The sequence below is a fragment of the Alternaria burnsii genome (assembly GCF_013036055.1).
Source record: "Alternaria burnsii strain CBS107.38 chromosome Unknown 693, whole genome shotgun sequence".
NCBI classification, from domain to species: Eukaryota; Fungi; Ascomycota; class Dothideomycetes; order Pleosporales; family Pleosporaceae; genus Alternaria; species Alternaria burnsii.
This window is the reverse complement of record NW_024066117.1, coordinates 1,096,408-1,113,405: the sequence shown is the minus strand read 5'-3', so window position 1 is coordinate 1,113,405 and position 16,998 is coordinate 1,096,408. Positions and strand designations below refer to the sequence as shown.

The window sequence follows — 16,998 nt, the reverse complement described above, 5'->3', positions numbered from 1 at the left end:
AACGTATTTTGTATGGCGCGAAGTAGTGAAGGGTGAGCGTGAGTCTGACCGTGAAGGCTCGAACGCGACAAAAGAAAAGGTGTAAAGGACTATCACACAAAGATTGCGAAGATCGCGTCGAAAGGACATCCTCAAATGGATACTGCAAACGCCCGCAGTGCTCGGTGGCGGACTCGAGAAGGACGTTAAGCCTTTCAATCAACCAAAGCGACCTATACGCTGGGAAGCCAGAAGGAAAGCAAGAACTGTCCCACAAGGCGTGAAGTATACTTCGTCTGGTTATCACTCGAGATGCTAACCGCCTGGCGTTGTTGCAGGAAATCAACTGAATTCTCATTAGCAACATATTCAGTCGGCATGCCCATGCCGGAGCGGCATTCGGTGTACTCACTATTCTCCTTCACTAACTGCGCAACCTGCCTCACAAAGTTCACACTGTTTGCATCCCCAAAGCCCACCTCTTTTTCCCAGTCGTGATCTGCATCACGCATAGGATTATGCTTGCGATTGTACTTCCATCGGAATATTTGCTGCACAAAATGCATCCGTTTATCGATCTCACGGCACGCGATATCCGCCTGGCTCTGCGCATCCCTTTGATCTAGGCCCTCTGTGGCAGCCTTGGTAGACATGACAAGATGTATGGTCTTTTGCTGGTCTTCAAGTGCCATGCACATTCCTAACACTGCAATAAACGCCGCAAGCCATTTGTCACAACCTTTGGAAGATTTGAAGATCTGTTGAAGTTTATTGAGAACAGTGGTTTGGATCGACCGTTGAAGGCGCGAAAAGAAGTATTTGAGTTGCCGGTTGGTCATGCGCGGCGATGTATAGTTTTCGACGTAGGAGTTGTGGCCGCTGTACGAGTGCATACGCGATAGTGTATCGACTTTCGTTTCCTCGGCGATAGTGAGCGTATGCGACATGATGAACGTTACTACGATGAGGCGGAAGATCTCGCGCAGTAGCTTTGCTTCGTCGTCCGACTTGGGTTTTACGCGCGTCATCAACTTGAAGAGTTTCTGCTGGAAGTCGTTGTCGTCTTCCATCCAACAGAGTTCGCCAAAGGCATCAAGGTGGTGGTCGACAATTTCGGTGATGTATCGGTCGTACTTCTTCTCTTCGTTGTGGTTGATATGTACCATGCCCAAGGCTGGGCTTTGCTTCTGGATTGCGACTCTTGTGTGCGTGACAGGATCAGTCTTGTATTGGATCTGTACCAATAGGGCATCTCCACGGGGTATAAACTCGTACACTTTCACTGGTATCCGAGGCATGCTGTCCTGACCACATGTCATCATCACGGTTAGTTCGACGCTCCCCCATTGCTGGATGTACTGAGTGACAAAGTGCGTCAAGTTCGCGTCCTCATGCATCTGTGTGACTAGAGAAGGTAGAAAGTACGGCGACAAGTCGATCAGCTTCAACCGGTTGCATCCGAGGCCGCAATCGGCATTCGGTCGCTGTGACCGCTTGAAACAGCGCTCGCATATATCGCCTGGCCCACATTTATCTCTCTGCAACACGCAGTGCCAGCATGCAACGATCTTGCGCATGTCATGCGCTGCTTTGGCAACAGTTGGCTCGAGATGGGTGCCCAACGCTCTGCCCCCAGACTTCGCCGCTAATGCTTTTTGTGCTGCACTCTGGGACGATTCTGGCTCAGGAGATGCATCAAAGCTTGTCTCTGGCATACCGCTCACGATGGAGTAATCGACTTTGATAGGAGGTTGTTGGGCTTGTTGTATCTGCGGCAGTTGTTGCATATGAGCGTATGGCGGAGGCTGATACTGGTCGAACATCATTCCAGGGTCAGAATGCTGGTACGAGGAGTACATGCCGTCGGAGCTTCCTGGACTGGGTGCAGAAGGGCTAATCTCTGGCTGGTATGGGGACCTTGGAGGGTAACCGGTTGACGATGCTGTCGACGGTGGGGCAGGGAACTGGTTGCTAGTGATGTAACTATCTGTAAAAAGACTAGATGATGCGTTGTAATTGACGAAGTTCTGTTGGTCAGGTGGTGGTGATGCCCGCGTTAATTGCATCTCAATCGATTGATGAGTCGGTAGTTGCGTCCTTGGTACATGGTCGTATGAGTGATGAGGATGATTCTGCCCTTGCGGGAAGTACAGGTCCCCTTGGAATGATGTAGTAGGCTCGCTGGGCGAAATCAGGGAGGAAGGATCGGTGTATTGAGCTGCCCATGAGTCCACATCAATCAAGTAATCTGAATAATTGATATGATCGCTCGCAGGGTCGAAAACGACATGACCGGATCGAGGGACCATCGAAGAACGCGAAGGTGCTTGTCCGTTCCAAGGGTCATGACGAGGTGGCTGAGTAGTATAGTTCTGGTTGAACATGTTTGTCTGAGGATGTAGTGGTGAAGTGTGGTGCGAATGTTGAGTTTGCATAGCATACTGTTGCTGATATTGTTGAGCCTCAGCCATTGTAGCGTTGAAGGCCGCTTGTACCGCTGTGAAGGCGTCAGCAGATATGTACGAGCTGGCTCAAGACAACTAACCTTGGTCACTGAGTATCATGCTGGAGTCCACCGCCGGTACAGAGTGATATGAGCTTTGGGTTGACATGGTGTTGCCGTTGTGGTGGTAAGTGGGCGAGAAATCAGTCATTTCCCCCTCAAAGGATGAGCCGTCGGGTGTCCTTACGGATGTAGGTGAGGTCGAAGAACTATCATTCTCCCATTGCATATACTCGGGCGGTTGATCTTGAGGTAGTTCCAGCTGTTGCGATAGATTGCGGCTCGCAAGTGGTGGGGTCGCAAGTGGGCCGGGGGAATGCCCAGTATGGTTGATCAGGGAATCTGTTGGTGTTTTCGACCGTCGGTTATCATATTGACCATATCCGAATGCATGCGGATCGATGAAAACCGGTTGTTCCTGGTACGGGTGGTAGTGCTGCGAGTATGTCGACATGATGCGCAAGTGGCCGCTGGGGGCCGGATAGATGTTAGGTTCTTCCTAGACCTTGCGCATCAAACGGCTGTGAGAATCCTGTGTGGGTTGATGTCCCAGTGCTCGACACACGGACTGAAGATCTTGAGACGGGAAGGCAAACGGCTCGTACCCGCGCAGAACAGCGATGCGCAATAGGGAACGACACGCGGGACAGGTCCGACCAGAATGAGGGACGTCCACCGCGACTCGAGGAGGACGCGCAAGAAGAATCTGTCTCAGAGCAGCTGATTGTCAGAGGTTCAGATGGCGATTAGTCTGGCGGCATTCGAGCCCATCTTACGCTGCCCCGCGAGGACCGGTGAAGGACAACCGGCAAATGCAAGCTATTGGCTTAGCTGCATGCATCCGCACAGCTTTTAGATCGCACCAAACCGCAACCAACGTTCGTGCTGTCTCCGCGCTGCGCTGCAAATCACCGGCTGTTTGAAACTGAAATAGGATCGCGAAAGTGGCTGGTCACGTCCAATTTTGCGCTTTTGAGTCGCGATTTTCGCTCGTTCTGTGAGCCGAATTCTGAAACACATGAGGTTGTCCCCAGCCGCCTCAACGTGCCTCAGGCATAGGTTTATGCAATGCACTGCACAGCCTGCGCCTTGTTCGCTAAGCCATACCTCATCAAATTCAGCCTTGGTGGAACGAATGAAGGTCGTACTGAAGGTGATGGCTGGTCGAGCAACTGCGAATTACGACCTAGTGCGGCTCTGCAGTGCTCACCGGTTGACAAGCTGCCAGCTCATGCTGCGGGGGATGACACACGTACGGGAACCCAGTCCAATTGTTCTACTCCGGTAATATGTCATACCATTGTTTCTATCCGGATGCGCGCATCGATGGGATGTGAGTGAGCGCTCTGTGTAAGATGGCCTGTCGACTGCCAGCGCACACTGGTGGAAGGTAAGGTAAGCCGAACCACGAAGCGGCTGCCGCGCATGATGTATTGCTCGACGTGCTTGACTCGTATATCCGAACAAAATTTCAGAGATGCGACTGTTGGGTTCTCACAATCTTGCAACGAAAGAAGATGCACCAGAAGTGCCATGGATATATGTAGGCCTGTCGCTTTGCGTGGGCTCGTAGAGCTATCTGAGAGGGCACTCGAGATCACATCCTCCAATCGGGTCTATGCCTAAACGAGCTTAGACAGTGGGTAGTACCGATGCGGAACATGATCTTCGCATGACGGCTTCTACCACGAACAATTAGCGTCAAAAGTGGACTGCGCCACAGGAAACCCTAACAATATCGTCATTTTACAATTGGACCTCATAGAATCCCTGTAGGCAGGGAGAAGGTGCAACACATACTTAATAACGTGAGAGTAACCGGGCAGCGATCGGCATCACGTTCAATTATTGCCTCACGTATGCCCCACGATTATCGATGAGATGCTGGTGAGTGTCTTCAGAGGGCTAAATCGCATCGCATGCTGTGACATCCTGGAGGCAGGAACACGGCTGGTCCTGGTCCAATGAATGAGAGAGCAGCTGGCACAGATGTGGAGATTGTTGGTTCGGAACCGCCTTTCGCTACGGAGTACTACGACTTGGAGCAAACATGAAGGTACTCTGCCCTCGTGGACTGCCATACTAGGAACTTTGTAATACTACCAAAACGATTCCTGTCTAGTTACCACGAGGCTGTGCATATCTGAGCAACTCCGTGTCCTTCATCAATCGATCATGGCATCCTTTTTCCAAGCACACACATACCTCAATACCTTCGTCGACGGCATTGTCCTTGACATCCGCCCTGCTTGGATATACAAAAACATAGCCTTCGAACTGAGGATCCGGAAAACGGATGGCTTTCGCAACACCAAAACCGAAGTCGTGTCTTTGGTATACATTCATACCTTGCCAGCTCGTGCCCGCCAAGTCCATACCCAGGAACGAGCTCATATTTATGCTTATCCATCGTCTGTCGTCTAGTCCTGCGATCCACTCAGGTAGCTCAGCGACGTACTGTGGAGTGATGGTCTTGATCGAGTTTCGCACTCTTTGCGCAATCTCCGGAAGATTGTTTTCGGCGATGAGTTCAGCGATCTTTATTGGCTCCGTGCGGGGAAGCGCGACTGCGTTGCCCATCATTGTCTCTTGCAAAGGCGGGTCTAGTATCTTTCGTGTATTTACCGCGTGTACCAGTATGACCTCCTTGGCAAGGTCAGGGTGCAGAAGGTCGAGATTGGATCGTGTAATGCTCTTCCAGAGAATCGACATGATTGCATCGTAGGTCGAGATCCAACTTTCTCCTGTCTTCGCCATCGCTTGAGATTTGAATTGCTCCGTCTTACTCTTAGGGAAATGCCACATCCGGATAGCCAATTCTGGCATCTTAAAATCAGCCGGTGGTGGTGGAGGGGGTCCACCGCCAACCTTGAGCACAGGAAACTTGCGGTCAAGTTCTTTCCACCGCGCAGCTTCCGGTTTCTTCGCACTGAGACGCGATCGATCCATCGTACCTTGAGGAACTAGTTCGAAGGCAGTTCCATTGATCACTGCTTTGGAATTCCTCGCCCAAGTGGTGAGAAACCCGTCGCATCCTGGGCCATCAGAACAATTATGGTGGATAGCAATACCAAGTACAAGACCGCCTTTGATGAAGTTGATCTGGAATGTCGATATAATGAGATCGTCTTTCTGGTTATCCCCAAGAGGCGAGAATAGCTGTTTCTCTGTCACCGCTTTTGGCAAGAACATGTGCCCTTTGAAAGCTGCGGCGGGAAAATCGGTCCTATCCAGCTCATCGAACGACGGGAAAGTCTCTTCCAAGTCCTGCACGAACAGACTAGCCTCACCATCCTTCTTTTTCGTCACCCATAATCGACCGTTCTCCGCATCCATCTTCAAGCCGCCAGCAAGGATGGGGAACTGACTCAAGGTAAATTCCAGACCCTCGGCCATGCTGTCCACAATCTCAGCCTTGTATACGGGTTGTGTGAGCCTAAATATCTCTACTATCTGGACATAGATCTTCGGCATCGTGTGATCCATATCAGAGAGCACGAACCGCTCTTCTGTGGGAGCGTTCTCCCAGCCTGTTGGGCGGATTCGAATTTCTTTCGTAGACATGGTGACTAGCTGAGATGAAACTGAATTGGAGCAGGGCAGCTACAGACCTTGCAACAAACGAGAGGTAGATGAGTTTTACTTAAAACTCAACCGCCAGGACTGAAGGATTTCACCAGGCCACTATGTCAAGACCTCAACGCCGCATGCCCTGCATTGTCAAGGTCATCAATTGTGCAGCGTCGGTAGGGCACTACGTCGGTGCGAGTTCCTACATTTGGCAAAGCACTATTACTGACTCGTTCGCCATACCTTCGCGTCGAATAGGAACCGCGTGCTGAATGTAGGCGCGGCAAGCGGGAACGGCTGCCAGACGAGCTTGATTCAGAGCGAGCCTCATCGCATGCAGACTTCCTCAACGTCCAGCCTTGGGTTCTGTGAGATATCTTGCCGCGCTATCTATCAACTTCAGTCTAGTCATATTTCGTCCAATTGCTTATGTTATAATACAGAAAAATCTTGAACACCAGTCGATTTGACACCAACGCCATAGAACTGTTGCCGGACATCACTACGCCCCTAGACCGTATACTGTTACATGCTCCACGCGCCCTTACATACGTTGCACGGCCTGTCGTACGCCGTATGTACCTGCGCCGCACATCTGCGTCCGATAGGATTCTGCTAACACGATTGAATGTCGCTACTGTCGGTTGCTGGCACCCCCTGCACGAATCTTTTGTAGGGAAATTAGCACGAAAATCGATTTACAGTCAGGGTCACAACGAGCCCTCGTGGCAACCACGCCTCATCACGGTGGGCATGTAAAAATCAGATGATTCCTTGGTTGCATATAGCGTTATGGATTTCACGTCCTTGCATTGTATCCTGTGAGACAGCCTCCCTCCACTTCGAATTCCTCAACCCGTCGCACTTGGTTATCTTTTGGGAGAGAAGTCGCTCGTCCGTCGGAATCTTTCGCGTTTTTCCAGATGCCAATCATGGACCTTATCAAGAGAGCCGGAGATGATGTCAATCTGGTGGTATTTGAGAATATTCAGCCCATCGTGTGGATCACTACCATTCCATTTTTTGTGATATGCCTCGCGTCATCTGCTATTCGACTCTATACCCGAGCTTTCATCCGGGTTCCTTTTGGCACAGACGATTGGTTCATACTGGCTGGAACGGTAAATTTTGAGCATGCTCTGGCTGCACGACGGACGTTTACTAACTCAGTCTTAGATCTTATTCATCGGTCAACAATACATCGCCTGGATGTGAACCATACTAGGTGGAGGCCTGTAAGCGTGACACTAGCTTCCACGGACGCGATCTCATACTACTCAAGGCACATTACCGACCCTCGCGTCAAGACGGAAGATCTCAAGAAGATCAGTGTGGTACGTAATAGCCAGTTCAGTTGCATACGAAGCTCGTAATCCCTGAGACATGTTGACTGTAGACCCTAAAGGCGTTGGGGGAGTTTATGTGACCATAAACATTACGCAATATCTTTAGAATACAGTATACCTAGAAACGCAGTGAAGACAAGCCTCCTAATCGATTCAATTGCTGAGTATCGACACAGTATCTATTCGCAGAAGAATTCTACTACCTACTCCTACAGTTCTTCATCAAGATGTCCTTTCTCTTTTTTTACCGCCGTACCTTAGAAGTCGAGCCTGGTTTCAAGCTCGCAGTAGTCATCACTATGGCTCTGGTCTGCTTGCAGATAGCTGGTACATGGGTCTTTTACGCCTTGCAATGCATTCCCATACAGGCCTATTTCCACTCAGAACTCTACCCAAATGCTAAGTGCATTTCCTCTAGTCTGTCATACTACCTACCTTCTGTTGCCGTAAGTTGCTGGTATTCTGTTCAAAGTTTCGGCACTAATTCTACTCAGAACGTCTTCATGGACGTAGTCATCTATCTCCTTCCCATTTACCCACTTTGGACTGTGCAAACTCCAGTCCGCCGCCAAATCGGGTTGATCTGCGTCTTTACTTGCGGAGGCTGCACAGTTATGGTTTCTCTTCTTCGCTTCATTGTCCTCTGGCAGCTAGCGAACACAAAGGACACGTCCTACATTTTCGGCTCCGTCACTATTGTTACGTCGATCGAGTTCGCCGTGGCAATTATCACCGCGAACATGCCTGGTATGTACGCCTTTTACCGCGCGAAGATATCCAAAGCGCATCAGAGTAGCACGGCAGGATACAATTTCGGTATCCCTATCGTAGGTTCAAAGGGTCGCTCTTTGGGCAATACTATCCGTGTAACGAATGGCAGCAAATCAGTACTCATGCAGAAGAAGACGACGCAAGAACAGGGAGCCAGGAAGAACTATACCCGATGGTCAATCTTGGTGAAAGCGAGCATGTGCCGGCAATCCGCGTCACTACGAAAGTCGTAGTTGAAGAAGAGAGTTTTAAGCAGTTGCCGAGAAGCAGTCTTAGGATAGCATCCTTTAGTTCGTGATAACCAAGTGTCGCATCATCAATGCGATACGTTGGGCCCGAAAGACGAGGCAGCAGGCGTCAGGAAGGCTGTATCTTATAGCTAACAGCGCGGAATTAGATTGGTCCTTTTTAGCTGGATCCGGCTCTACTCCAGTCTATCTCAGTGTATAGACTCAACGCTCGATCCAGTCATCGCTTCCAGTTTGCGGAGGAGCTCGTAACTTCTAAATCTTTCTATAGGAATGATATCTCGTGGATACATCCGTCGCATTTAACGAGAAGAAAAGCAGAAAACGGAAGCCGCCTGTACGTTTGGGTTGAGTCATGCTGTCGTGTTTTGTAGTTCTGGAAGGAGTGAGCTGTGGCCTGATTTTTCCACTGAGCCACTGCGTTTCTGCGAGCAAGCCCTCCCAATACACCCGGCGGACAACAGTCTTACCACACCAATCATTATAAATGTATATCGCTTGCGTATTGCGCATTTCATTGTACTATCGTAACGAGCGTTCGCTCTATGGATGTCAATCTCGCACCTGAAATCATAAAGCAGACTTTTATCTACGACTTATATCAAACACGAAAGGTGGAGGCCTGCATTGGTTTGTGCTTCGCTATTCTGCTAAGACGAAAATATGCCAATACCTCCAGGACATGTTGTGAGTATGAAGACTTAGGAAAATGGAACTTAGTTGATTCAGTCCGATACTCCGTGTGACGGGCTTTTACTCCGCGTCGAGCTCCATTGGGAAGGGGTCCGCAGATCGTTGCTTAGGCGTCCTCTCTTCGATATCATGAGCCAATGGCAAAGAAGTTGACAGCCGCTAGTGCCCCACCATCTAAACCTGGCACAGCCCCCATTTTGCTTTTACGATGGAAAGCTGCTGCCGGAATAATCTATCGAACTCCATGAACGTACGTTGAATGTTAAGTGATACGTAAGTTTTGTGTGCAAAGTAGGCTTCTCCACATTGTCACTTACAACACCCGAATGTCCGGAGAATCAGCCGTTATGCTGCGGAGGAACGGGAAGCTAAGGTTAGTCATTCCGACTGTCGCAATTGAGATGAGATGCGTTGTGGATGGGAACTAATGCTTCACTCACAGGTCATGCGAACCATGTCGCATTTCGAAAATCAAGTGCGACCATGCCACACCAACGTGCTCAAAGTGTCAAGCACGTGGGATGACAGAGCATTGCTTCTACCATCCGAATCCCATGACTAAGCCTGCTGGTACTCCACGCAAGAAGCCAGAACCACGTCGTCGGAGATTAGATGGGCATGCTTCATCGTCCAGCCAGGGGAGACTGACGCCCCTGACACTGAGTCCACCAACATTGAGGAACGATGCTGGATTCGTCCCTTGGCCTACCCCTCCAGAATCTGCTACGAGAACAACACAAAGCGGACCCGACCCATCAAGGAACTTCTTTTTGGGTTCCACGAGCTATGCTGCTGTCTTTACAGAAGAGCAACCCTTGCCAGAGACAGTGCATGAACAGCCATCTGAGAGACTGAGTATAACCCCTTCGGCGTCGAGTAGAAGTATGGGACATCGACACTGCCAATTCTCGCTTGGAGACACAATAGTGTCTACTCTTCAACCCTTTTCATTTTTTGAAAGGTCTCTTGATATGTACTTTGCTATGCACAAGGACCCTGCTCTCGTTGGTCCACTTTTCCTCTCTGCAATGCCACAGCTGCGTAAAGACGTAGAACAGCTCCATGCTGCTGGTAGTCAGGTATACCCTCTATACGCGGAAATTACAAAGAACTCCGCTCGACCCATGAAAATCCCTTCGGATATGCGGCCGTCGGAATTTCACACGCTCTTCACAGGGAAGAACTTGAGATGGGACGTATTGGGCTTGATCCTGGCGATCGCCGGTTCTAATGCCCAATACACATCACCCAATGATCCTCTGTTCACGCTAGAAGACGGCAAGCAAATGAACAGAGAAGAATTCATTGAAGACGTAATGCACGCAACCAACACATGCATCAACATCTGCGAAACACATGGCGCCGTGAATGAGCTCATGACATGTCTCATCTACATCAACATGATGGTAGTTAGTAGTTTCTATGGAGATAACCGTGCGTCGATCTATATTCTTGAGAGCTGCATCACAACTGCTGACACGTCTAGATCATGCCACATGGAGGCGTATGGGCGACAGTGTTTCTGCTCTCTATGCCGCAGGCATACATTGCGAAGCCTGTAATGGAGATGGTTCCAATGCAGAACCGTTCTTTATGCGCGAGTTCAGAAGACGGCTCTACGCAGCCATATATCGCTCCGACAAAGCCCTAGCTGTGTTCTATGGACGACCTCCAATGATGGGTTGGAGGTATAGTGACCGCAAGATGTTATTGGACATTAGCGATCAGGCTGTGACTTCAGAAGATCCGGAAGTACTGAATGCTGAGCTTTCGAAGCTAGACAGCGCAGGCTGGAACACAGAAGGGCATCTTCACCCTGCGACCTTCGGCAGAATGAGGTGTCAGCTTGCTGTTTTCAAAGAGAGGCTGCTAGAGCAAACTTTGGCAGGTGAGAAGGATAGTGATGTGGTGCAGAACGTAGAGTACGTCTGACCCTTGAACTTTTCTCTACATTCGGCTAACACTATCAGAGCGATATCTGCCGAATGTACAGCATGGTGGAACGCATTGCCAACGCATCTGAGATACGATACCTACACGGAAGAGGCTGCCTGGGTAGGGCGTGGTCCTGGTCTAGCTATGCGACTAACCGCTTACTATCTGGATTACCTGCACGTCCATTTCCAGACGCAACGTCTACTTCACCGGATCACGCAACAGGCGCTCCCAGCACTATTGGAAGTGTCGCTAAAAATACTCGTTACATCCCTTATATGTACCAAACCGCAAAATAGCGATTACGAAATTCGTCGCCACTTTCCCACTGTTATATTATTCTACTGCTCCCCCGCCGCCGGTGTCCTAGCATTAGAGCTTCGAAGATGCACGATTGAAGGCGTACCATTGCCTGATACAATAAGTCGAGCAGAGGTCATCCGAAATCTTTCCGTGCTAACTTCGTGTCTGGAATGGATAGTTCTTCCCGGCGACGGAAATCACAAACTGTGCAGCGAGCTCAACAAGATGCTTGCACTGGTACTCGAGGAAGTCCTCAATTACGTGCCTCCAACGAATGGCGAGCAAGAACGGGGCGATGACGCTGCAGCTATGGCTGGAGCGGGGCAAGGCTTCTTCGACATGCCCATGATTGAGGGTTTGGAACCTATACCAACTGAGAGTGAGGACTTTCTAAATTGGCTGGACAATGCAACGTGGAACAATACGGTAAGACAAACAAGTGTAAATATATTCAGGGCCTGCTAACTTGACCAGGACATATTCTAAGTGGGTCAAGGATACCATTTTGACCAGGAACTAGGAACGCGGTACATACTACACAACGCCAGGCGCCTACATATACACGAAGCTGGATCCGATACTGAAAAAGCGTTCGATGGTTTCCTCGATGCTCCAGACGTATGCTATAAGCACACGGAATGCCCGAAGCGTGGAACTTGACAACCATCATCTCGATAACCCCGATAACATCTCTCTCTCTCTCTCTCTCTCTACAATACCGATAGCTGCTTTAAAGGCCAGAGAAGTACGCCGCTCGTGCTGAAGCTCTCGCCTCGTTTTCTTCGGTCTCCTTCCGCGTTTGGTTACTTGATTGCGACGTCGCTTCAGATGCTGCTGTCAGCTTTAACTGGCTTTTCCAAGTCTAGCAGGGTATGTCAATGTACTATTCAGGTTCAACATTTTCTTGAGGATACTCTTCGATGTTGACTTCGTTGAAAACATGGAGTTCGCATCGGATGATGCGTATGGTGGTGGTGCGGTGGTGGAGTAGCGTGGCAGATCGGTAGGAGAGGTCTTGTTGGAGGGAGAAGACATTGTGATGATGGACGTTCTGAGGGGATCTTGTAATTGGATGATGTTTTGATGGTACTTCAAGTTGATGGAAAGAATTGAGGCAGTTGTGCTACGGCGATGCTCTGCTTCTACTCTCTTGTAGCTGGTCTGACTCTTCTATCAATGTCCCACAAACCATCTCATATACAAAATCATCACATCACCACCGATCAAGCAACATGCCCTGTTTAGGCTCGTCATTGCCCTTTTCCTGCCTCGTACATTGTCGGAATGGAGACTGACCGCTCATAATCCAGTGTGAACCACGAATTCCATATCAGAAATAATCCCTGCATGGTTCGGAGTGGCTAATCGACGGTCGTAGTAAGCGGATGCACACTCATCATGGTATCATGCCTAGGCAGCAATGTTAGGCGCCCAATCCCGAAGCCACAGCCCTACAAGCATTGCATGCAGGAGGCACGATATACACGTCAAGCTTATGTCCAAAGGCTAAATTTTTGTTCCAGACGCGACAATTGTTTCGTTATTCATTGCATGCGCCGACGTGGCTGGACGAGCGTGATGTATAATGTTCGGAATTGAAAATCTATGCCGGTGAAGATTAAACCTAAAGAGGGGTAAGTGTTCACGCTTACCATTATGCCGATATGAAGGGCGGGCGCTAGACGCGTGAATGCTGTGAAGGGCGTCTTTTGCGAGATGAGACAGGTTTGCGCATGCAGATGCTCGACCTTATTCCGAGTGTGCAGGAAATGTGATGGGGGTGTGGAAGGGCGCTGTTGTTACCGTCGAGTCCTAGTTCCGACCCTATGGTCTAGAACAAACAACAGATAATACAAGTAACAGAGAGTAAGCAGTCGTCATTTCCAGAGATACCTAAATATTTACATGGAGCTTAATAAGTCTCCCGTCCGCTGCCATCAAGCTGATCAGACGCACTGTGAATAATAGTCACCTCCAGCCTTGCAGGTAAGTCCTGAAGCACCTATCGATCGTCAGTACAAGCCTGTCCTCGCATACCCGAGTTAGGCCGACTTACAGGTTTTGCATCCACTGTATCCATTACCGCCGCACTGACCGTACTTTGCAACTGAGCACGCTCCAGCACCACCTCCACTCGTTGGCACAGCGGCAGCAGATGTGGCTACTGCAGATGTCTTCATCGTGGTTGCTGTAGATGTGGCAACCGGGGCTCCACCAGTAGCAGTCACAGTGGATCCAGCGGATCCAGCAACGGCTTCAGTACCACCTGCGATAACTGCCGGACCGGGGGCGACATACGATGCGAGGTTCTGGTAGATGTTGATCTGGATGCCAGGGTCGGTAGCTTTGTATGCTCCGGGAAAAGCTACACCAGCAGGCGAAGAAGAACCACCACCAGTCACAGTGATTTGGTAGCAGGTAATGTAGAATTGAGCGCCACCAGCACCAGATGCAGCATGCAACGCAATGGCTTCTGCTCTTAGCAGATAGTCTCCTGGGGCCAAATCTGTGGGGATCTTCACGTCCATCTTTCCGCAGTTTTTGTTCAGGTCCTTCGTACCCCAATAATCGTCTGAGCCGCCGCCGCCAGCAGTGTTCTTCGCCCATGTATCCTGGAAGACCTTGAAGAACGGAGTGGAGCCATCAGCTGTGGATGCATCTGCGACTTTGGACATATAGACAAGCACAGGGCCGTAGTGAGCACCACCAATGGCCTCGTTCGCGCAAGATCGATCGCCGTTCTGCTGATGCATCTCTACAGTTACAGTGCCACCGGCAGGGACACTGCATTTTGAGGCTGCTGGTCCGTGGTTGGCGTTGCAACGGATGTCGTTACTTGCTACCGATGTGACTGGGCTATTACTATTGGGAAGCCTGGCGCAAGTCGACTGGTGAATGGGTGTTAGTGGCATCGTATTATGGGTTGGGTATGCTTATCTGATCTTTGCCGTTGACCCAAAGGTCTTGGAATGTCGCATGAGACGCTGCCTGTGTTGCAAAGGCAACAACGCTGGTCAAGATGATCGCGCTCTTCATCGTTGAAATTATCGACAGTAGTCGGTTGACTGAAGAAAGAAAATGGTCGATTCTTAATGGGCTGGCATCGAAATGGTCTCGTACCTACCACCTCTTTATACTCGTTTCTCGATTTTTCGAAGGCTGGACATCATGCTCGCTTGCAGACGAAGTCCAGCCCGTGAATCAGATCCGTGCTGCTAAACCCAAGACGTACATCTGTAGAGTATGGCACCGTCGTCTGACTTAAGATTATATGAAAGTAAAGCTTGTCGTTGCCGAAACCCGGGTTCTGTTTTCCACGTGTAACGTGCTATGGCTAGGGTGGATATTAACCAGACCGCAGAACCCGGTCACTTATTGGTGACCACATGGCAGCCTGGCCATGGATTCGCTCTAGAGGTATGCCTTTGTGTGTGTCGTGCAGGGCTGCTTGTATATAATGCGTGCACTAGGAACCACCGGATAAAGCTCACATCGGCTTGATCAGGTGCAAACCTTCTAGAAAAGCTGAGGAACTCATTGTTGCACCTCTGTGAGCTGCAACGAGGACCTGTCTAATCTTACCTACGTAGCTGTACTTGTTGACGACGAGCGACGACAGGAGGCGCGCAATCTTAGAATCTCAAGCTGCTGAAAAAGCGTGCACTGTCAACGAGCCTTACTGGGTGTCGTGACCCAATGCTATCGGGCGACTCGACCAGGTCTTAGGGTGAAGAGTTATCGAAAGCAATCTGTTTAGATGAGATTCGGGAAGCGACATGTGCCGCGTGTGCGCCCTCCCCAGATTTGGTCTCTCGGCGAGAAAGCTTGTTTCCTGCATCTCCTAGCACAGCATCGAGAGAATGCAGGCCCTTGGGTTTAGATGAATGAACCATGCGAGAAGGTCGCATAGCTCAACCGATGGGTCGGCATGCACGGAGGTGTTGGCCGGTGACGTTGTTGGGTCGGGCTAGCGCGTCAAGGGGCGCACATGCCGCACAGTATCTTCCCGTCGTTCCTTCACCAACTTCAGTCTGTCACGACGGCCTTTCATGGCGCTCAAGACAGATATTCTCATTACAAACACCATCTCTAGCTCTTAGACTTCATGTTTGATACCCGCACTGCCGTTCACAGTCCTGGTCATTGACCAAGGCCTTGATAGCCAACATAAGGGTAGCAAAGTGTTCTCATCCATCAACTCTTTGTCCCCCTGGATTGACGCCGTATCATTTACTAAGCATACCGTCAACGGAAACATAAGTCTTCCAAACAACTGCGACGAAGCCGGCTGCCGCATTATTGGGATGTGTTGAAATACACTCAGCAGACAGCAAACCTTTACTTCTCACGTCAATTGCAGTTCAGTATAAGTTTTGCCATACCGTATGTGTTTTCAGCTATGTTTGAGCTCGCGTAGACCGAACGCTTCCATCTATCGCGCTTTCCATATCCCAATCCGTTGACTACGTCTACTTTGTCTTCTTGGTATGTCAATCTATTCGAGCAACTCGGTTCTCTTTGACACGTCGTTGTTGCAAACTCACATAATCTGTGTGTGCCTAGGTAAGTTCACCGTTACAACATCAGTCTCTTTTTCCAAGCTACCCGTTTGTCTGATTTTACGCCTCGTCATCCTTCCCCTCATCATCTTTCTCACCGTCAGACCTCTCGCTTCTTCCCACAGGCAGCACACGCGCAGCTCGTCAATAACCACCAAATTAGCAAACACCCACCCTCACCTTCACCTCCTCCTCCCGCTAGTACATTTGTATATCCTTCCCGCTCTCCTTCACATAAACCATGTGATTCTACATTTCTTCTCGCTATATAAGCCTTGATCCAGCACAGTTCTCCCATCAATGAGGCTGGAATACCCTTGGTCGGCTGGCGACCTGTATCTTCCAGTCTGAATGGGGTCGCTACCCATTCAGACTGGGAGACGCAGGTTCGAGTCGTGATAAAATCGCCTCTGCATCTTCTAAGGTTTAGTCTTGGATGGCATCTTCGGAGCATTCAAGATTTCACCTTAGGACTTGTAGTGGGGGTTTTCGGCAGGAACTTAATACATTAAGGGTGACTGTTCTTTTTGCTCTTGCTGAGATCAGTTTTTTAGTGCTGTCCTGTAGATTCTTTTCCCTGTAGCCTTACAGTGAGGATTTATGCTAACACAGGAAGAGCGATATAATACTGCCAAGTAACTCTGGGGAGTGGCGTATCCTCAGGGTATCTTACTTGGCTTATTAACTCTTTGTGTGGGCAACGTCTATTACATGGAATACAAGCAGTGCGACCTTTTTTCAAGAAGAGTACAAGAGCATTAGCAGGGGTGAAGAGAGATCTGTAGAGATATCACAAATAGGACTGGCGTCACAACATCTATAATTTACTTAGAAAATAGCACAGAGCTTGTTATTACGCCAAAGGACTCTGATGCAAAGTGTTAGAAGACAGGAAACGTAGATTCAATAGCTGTTTGACTGTCGGGAGGTGTCACACAGGCAGCGCTTCGACTGCATCCAAACGAGCGCAAGCAGACAAGATGAAAGTACAGAGAGGATACAGAGTTTGTCTGGCATGAACCATGCAAAGGCTTGATTCTTAATCTTCAGTAGCATTTCATTGTGCTATTCATACATCTGCTCGGTGTCTT

General features: G+C 49.6%; 5 protein-coding genes across 5 annotated transcripts; 2 read left to right on the top strand and 3 right to left on the bottom strand.

The window, feature by feature from the left end:
• Window positions 1-212: 212 nt before the first annotated feature.
• Window positions 213-6,046, bottom strand: GT037_008023 (uncharacterized protein; the record flags this gene model as incomplete). Its single annotated transcript, XM_038933070.1, has 3 exons — window positions 213-2,476; window positions 2,525-2,981; window positions 4,688-6,046. 3 exons carry the CDS (start codon window positions 6,044-6,046, stop codon window positions 213-215), a joined length of 4,080 nt encoding a protein of 1,359 aa, XP_038784571.1.
• An 836-nt stretch (window positions 6,047-6,882) lies between these two features.
• Window positions 6,883-8,402, top strand: GT037_008022 (uncharacterized protein; the record flags this gene model as incomplete). The annotated part of the gene is made up of 3 exons (XM_038933069.1): window positions 6,883-7,386; window positions 7,575-7,844; window positions 7,893-8,402. Coding segments are annotated over 3 exons (1,284 nt in total), but the record flags the coding sequence as incomplete, so codon positions are not given.
• A 1,262-nt stretch (window positions 8,403-9,664) lies between these two features.
• GT037_008021 (uncharacterized protein) lies at window positions 9,665-11,834 on the top strand (the record flags this gene model as incomplete). The annotated part of the gene is made up of 4 exons (XM_038933068.1): window positions 9,665-10,544; window positions 10,597-11,032; window positions 11,081-11,774; window positions 11,823-11,834. The coding sequence occupies 4 exons, from the start codon at window positions 9,665-9,667 to the stop codon at window positions 11,832-11,834; spliced, it is 2,022 nt and encodes a 673-aa protein (XP_038784569.1).
• Window positions 11,835-12,078: 244 nt separating this feature from the next.
• On the bottom strand, window positions 12,079-12,383 carry GT037_008020 (uncharacterized protein; the record flags this gene model as incomplete). The annotated part of the gene is made up of 2 exons (XM_038933067.1): window positions 12,079-12,182; window positions 12,233-12,383. 2 exons carry the CDS (start codon window positions 12,381-12,383, stop codon window positions 12,079-12,081), a joined length of 255 nt encoding a protein of 84 aa, XP_038784568.1.
• Window positions 12,384-13,294: 911 nt separating this feature from the next.
• GT037_008019 (carbohydrate-binding module family 1 protein) lies at window positions 13,295-14,384 on the bottom strand (the record flags this gene model as incomplete). Its single annotated transcript, XM_038933066.1, has 3 exons — window positions 13,295-13,350; window positions 13,405-14,236; window positions 14,304-14,384. 3 exons carry the CDS (start codon window positions 14,382-14,384, stop codon window positions 13,295-13,297), a joined length of 969 nt encoding a protein of 322 aa, XP_038784567.1.
• Between the last annotated feature and the right edge of the window lie 2,614 nt (window positions 14,385-16,998).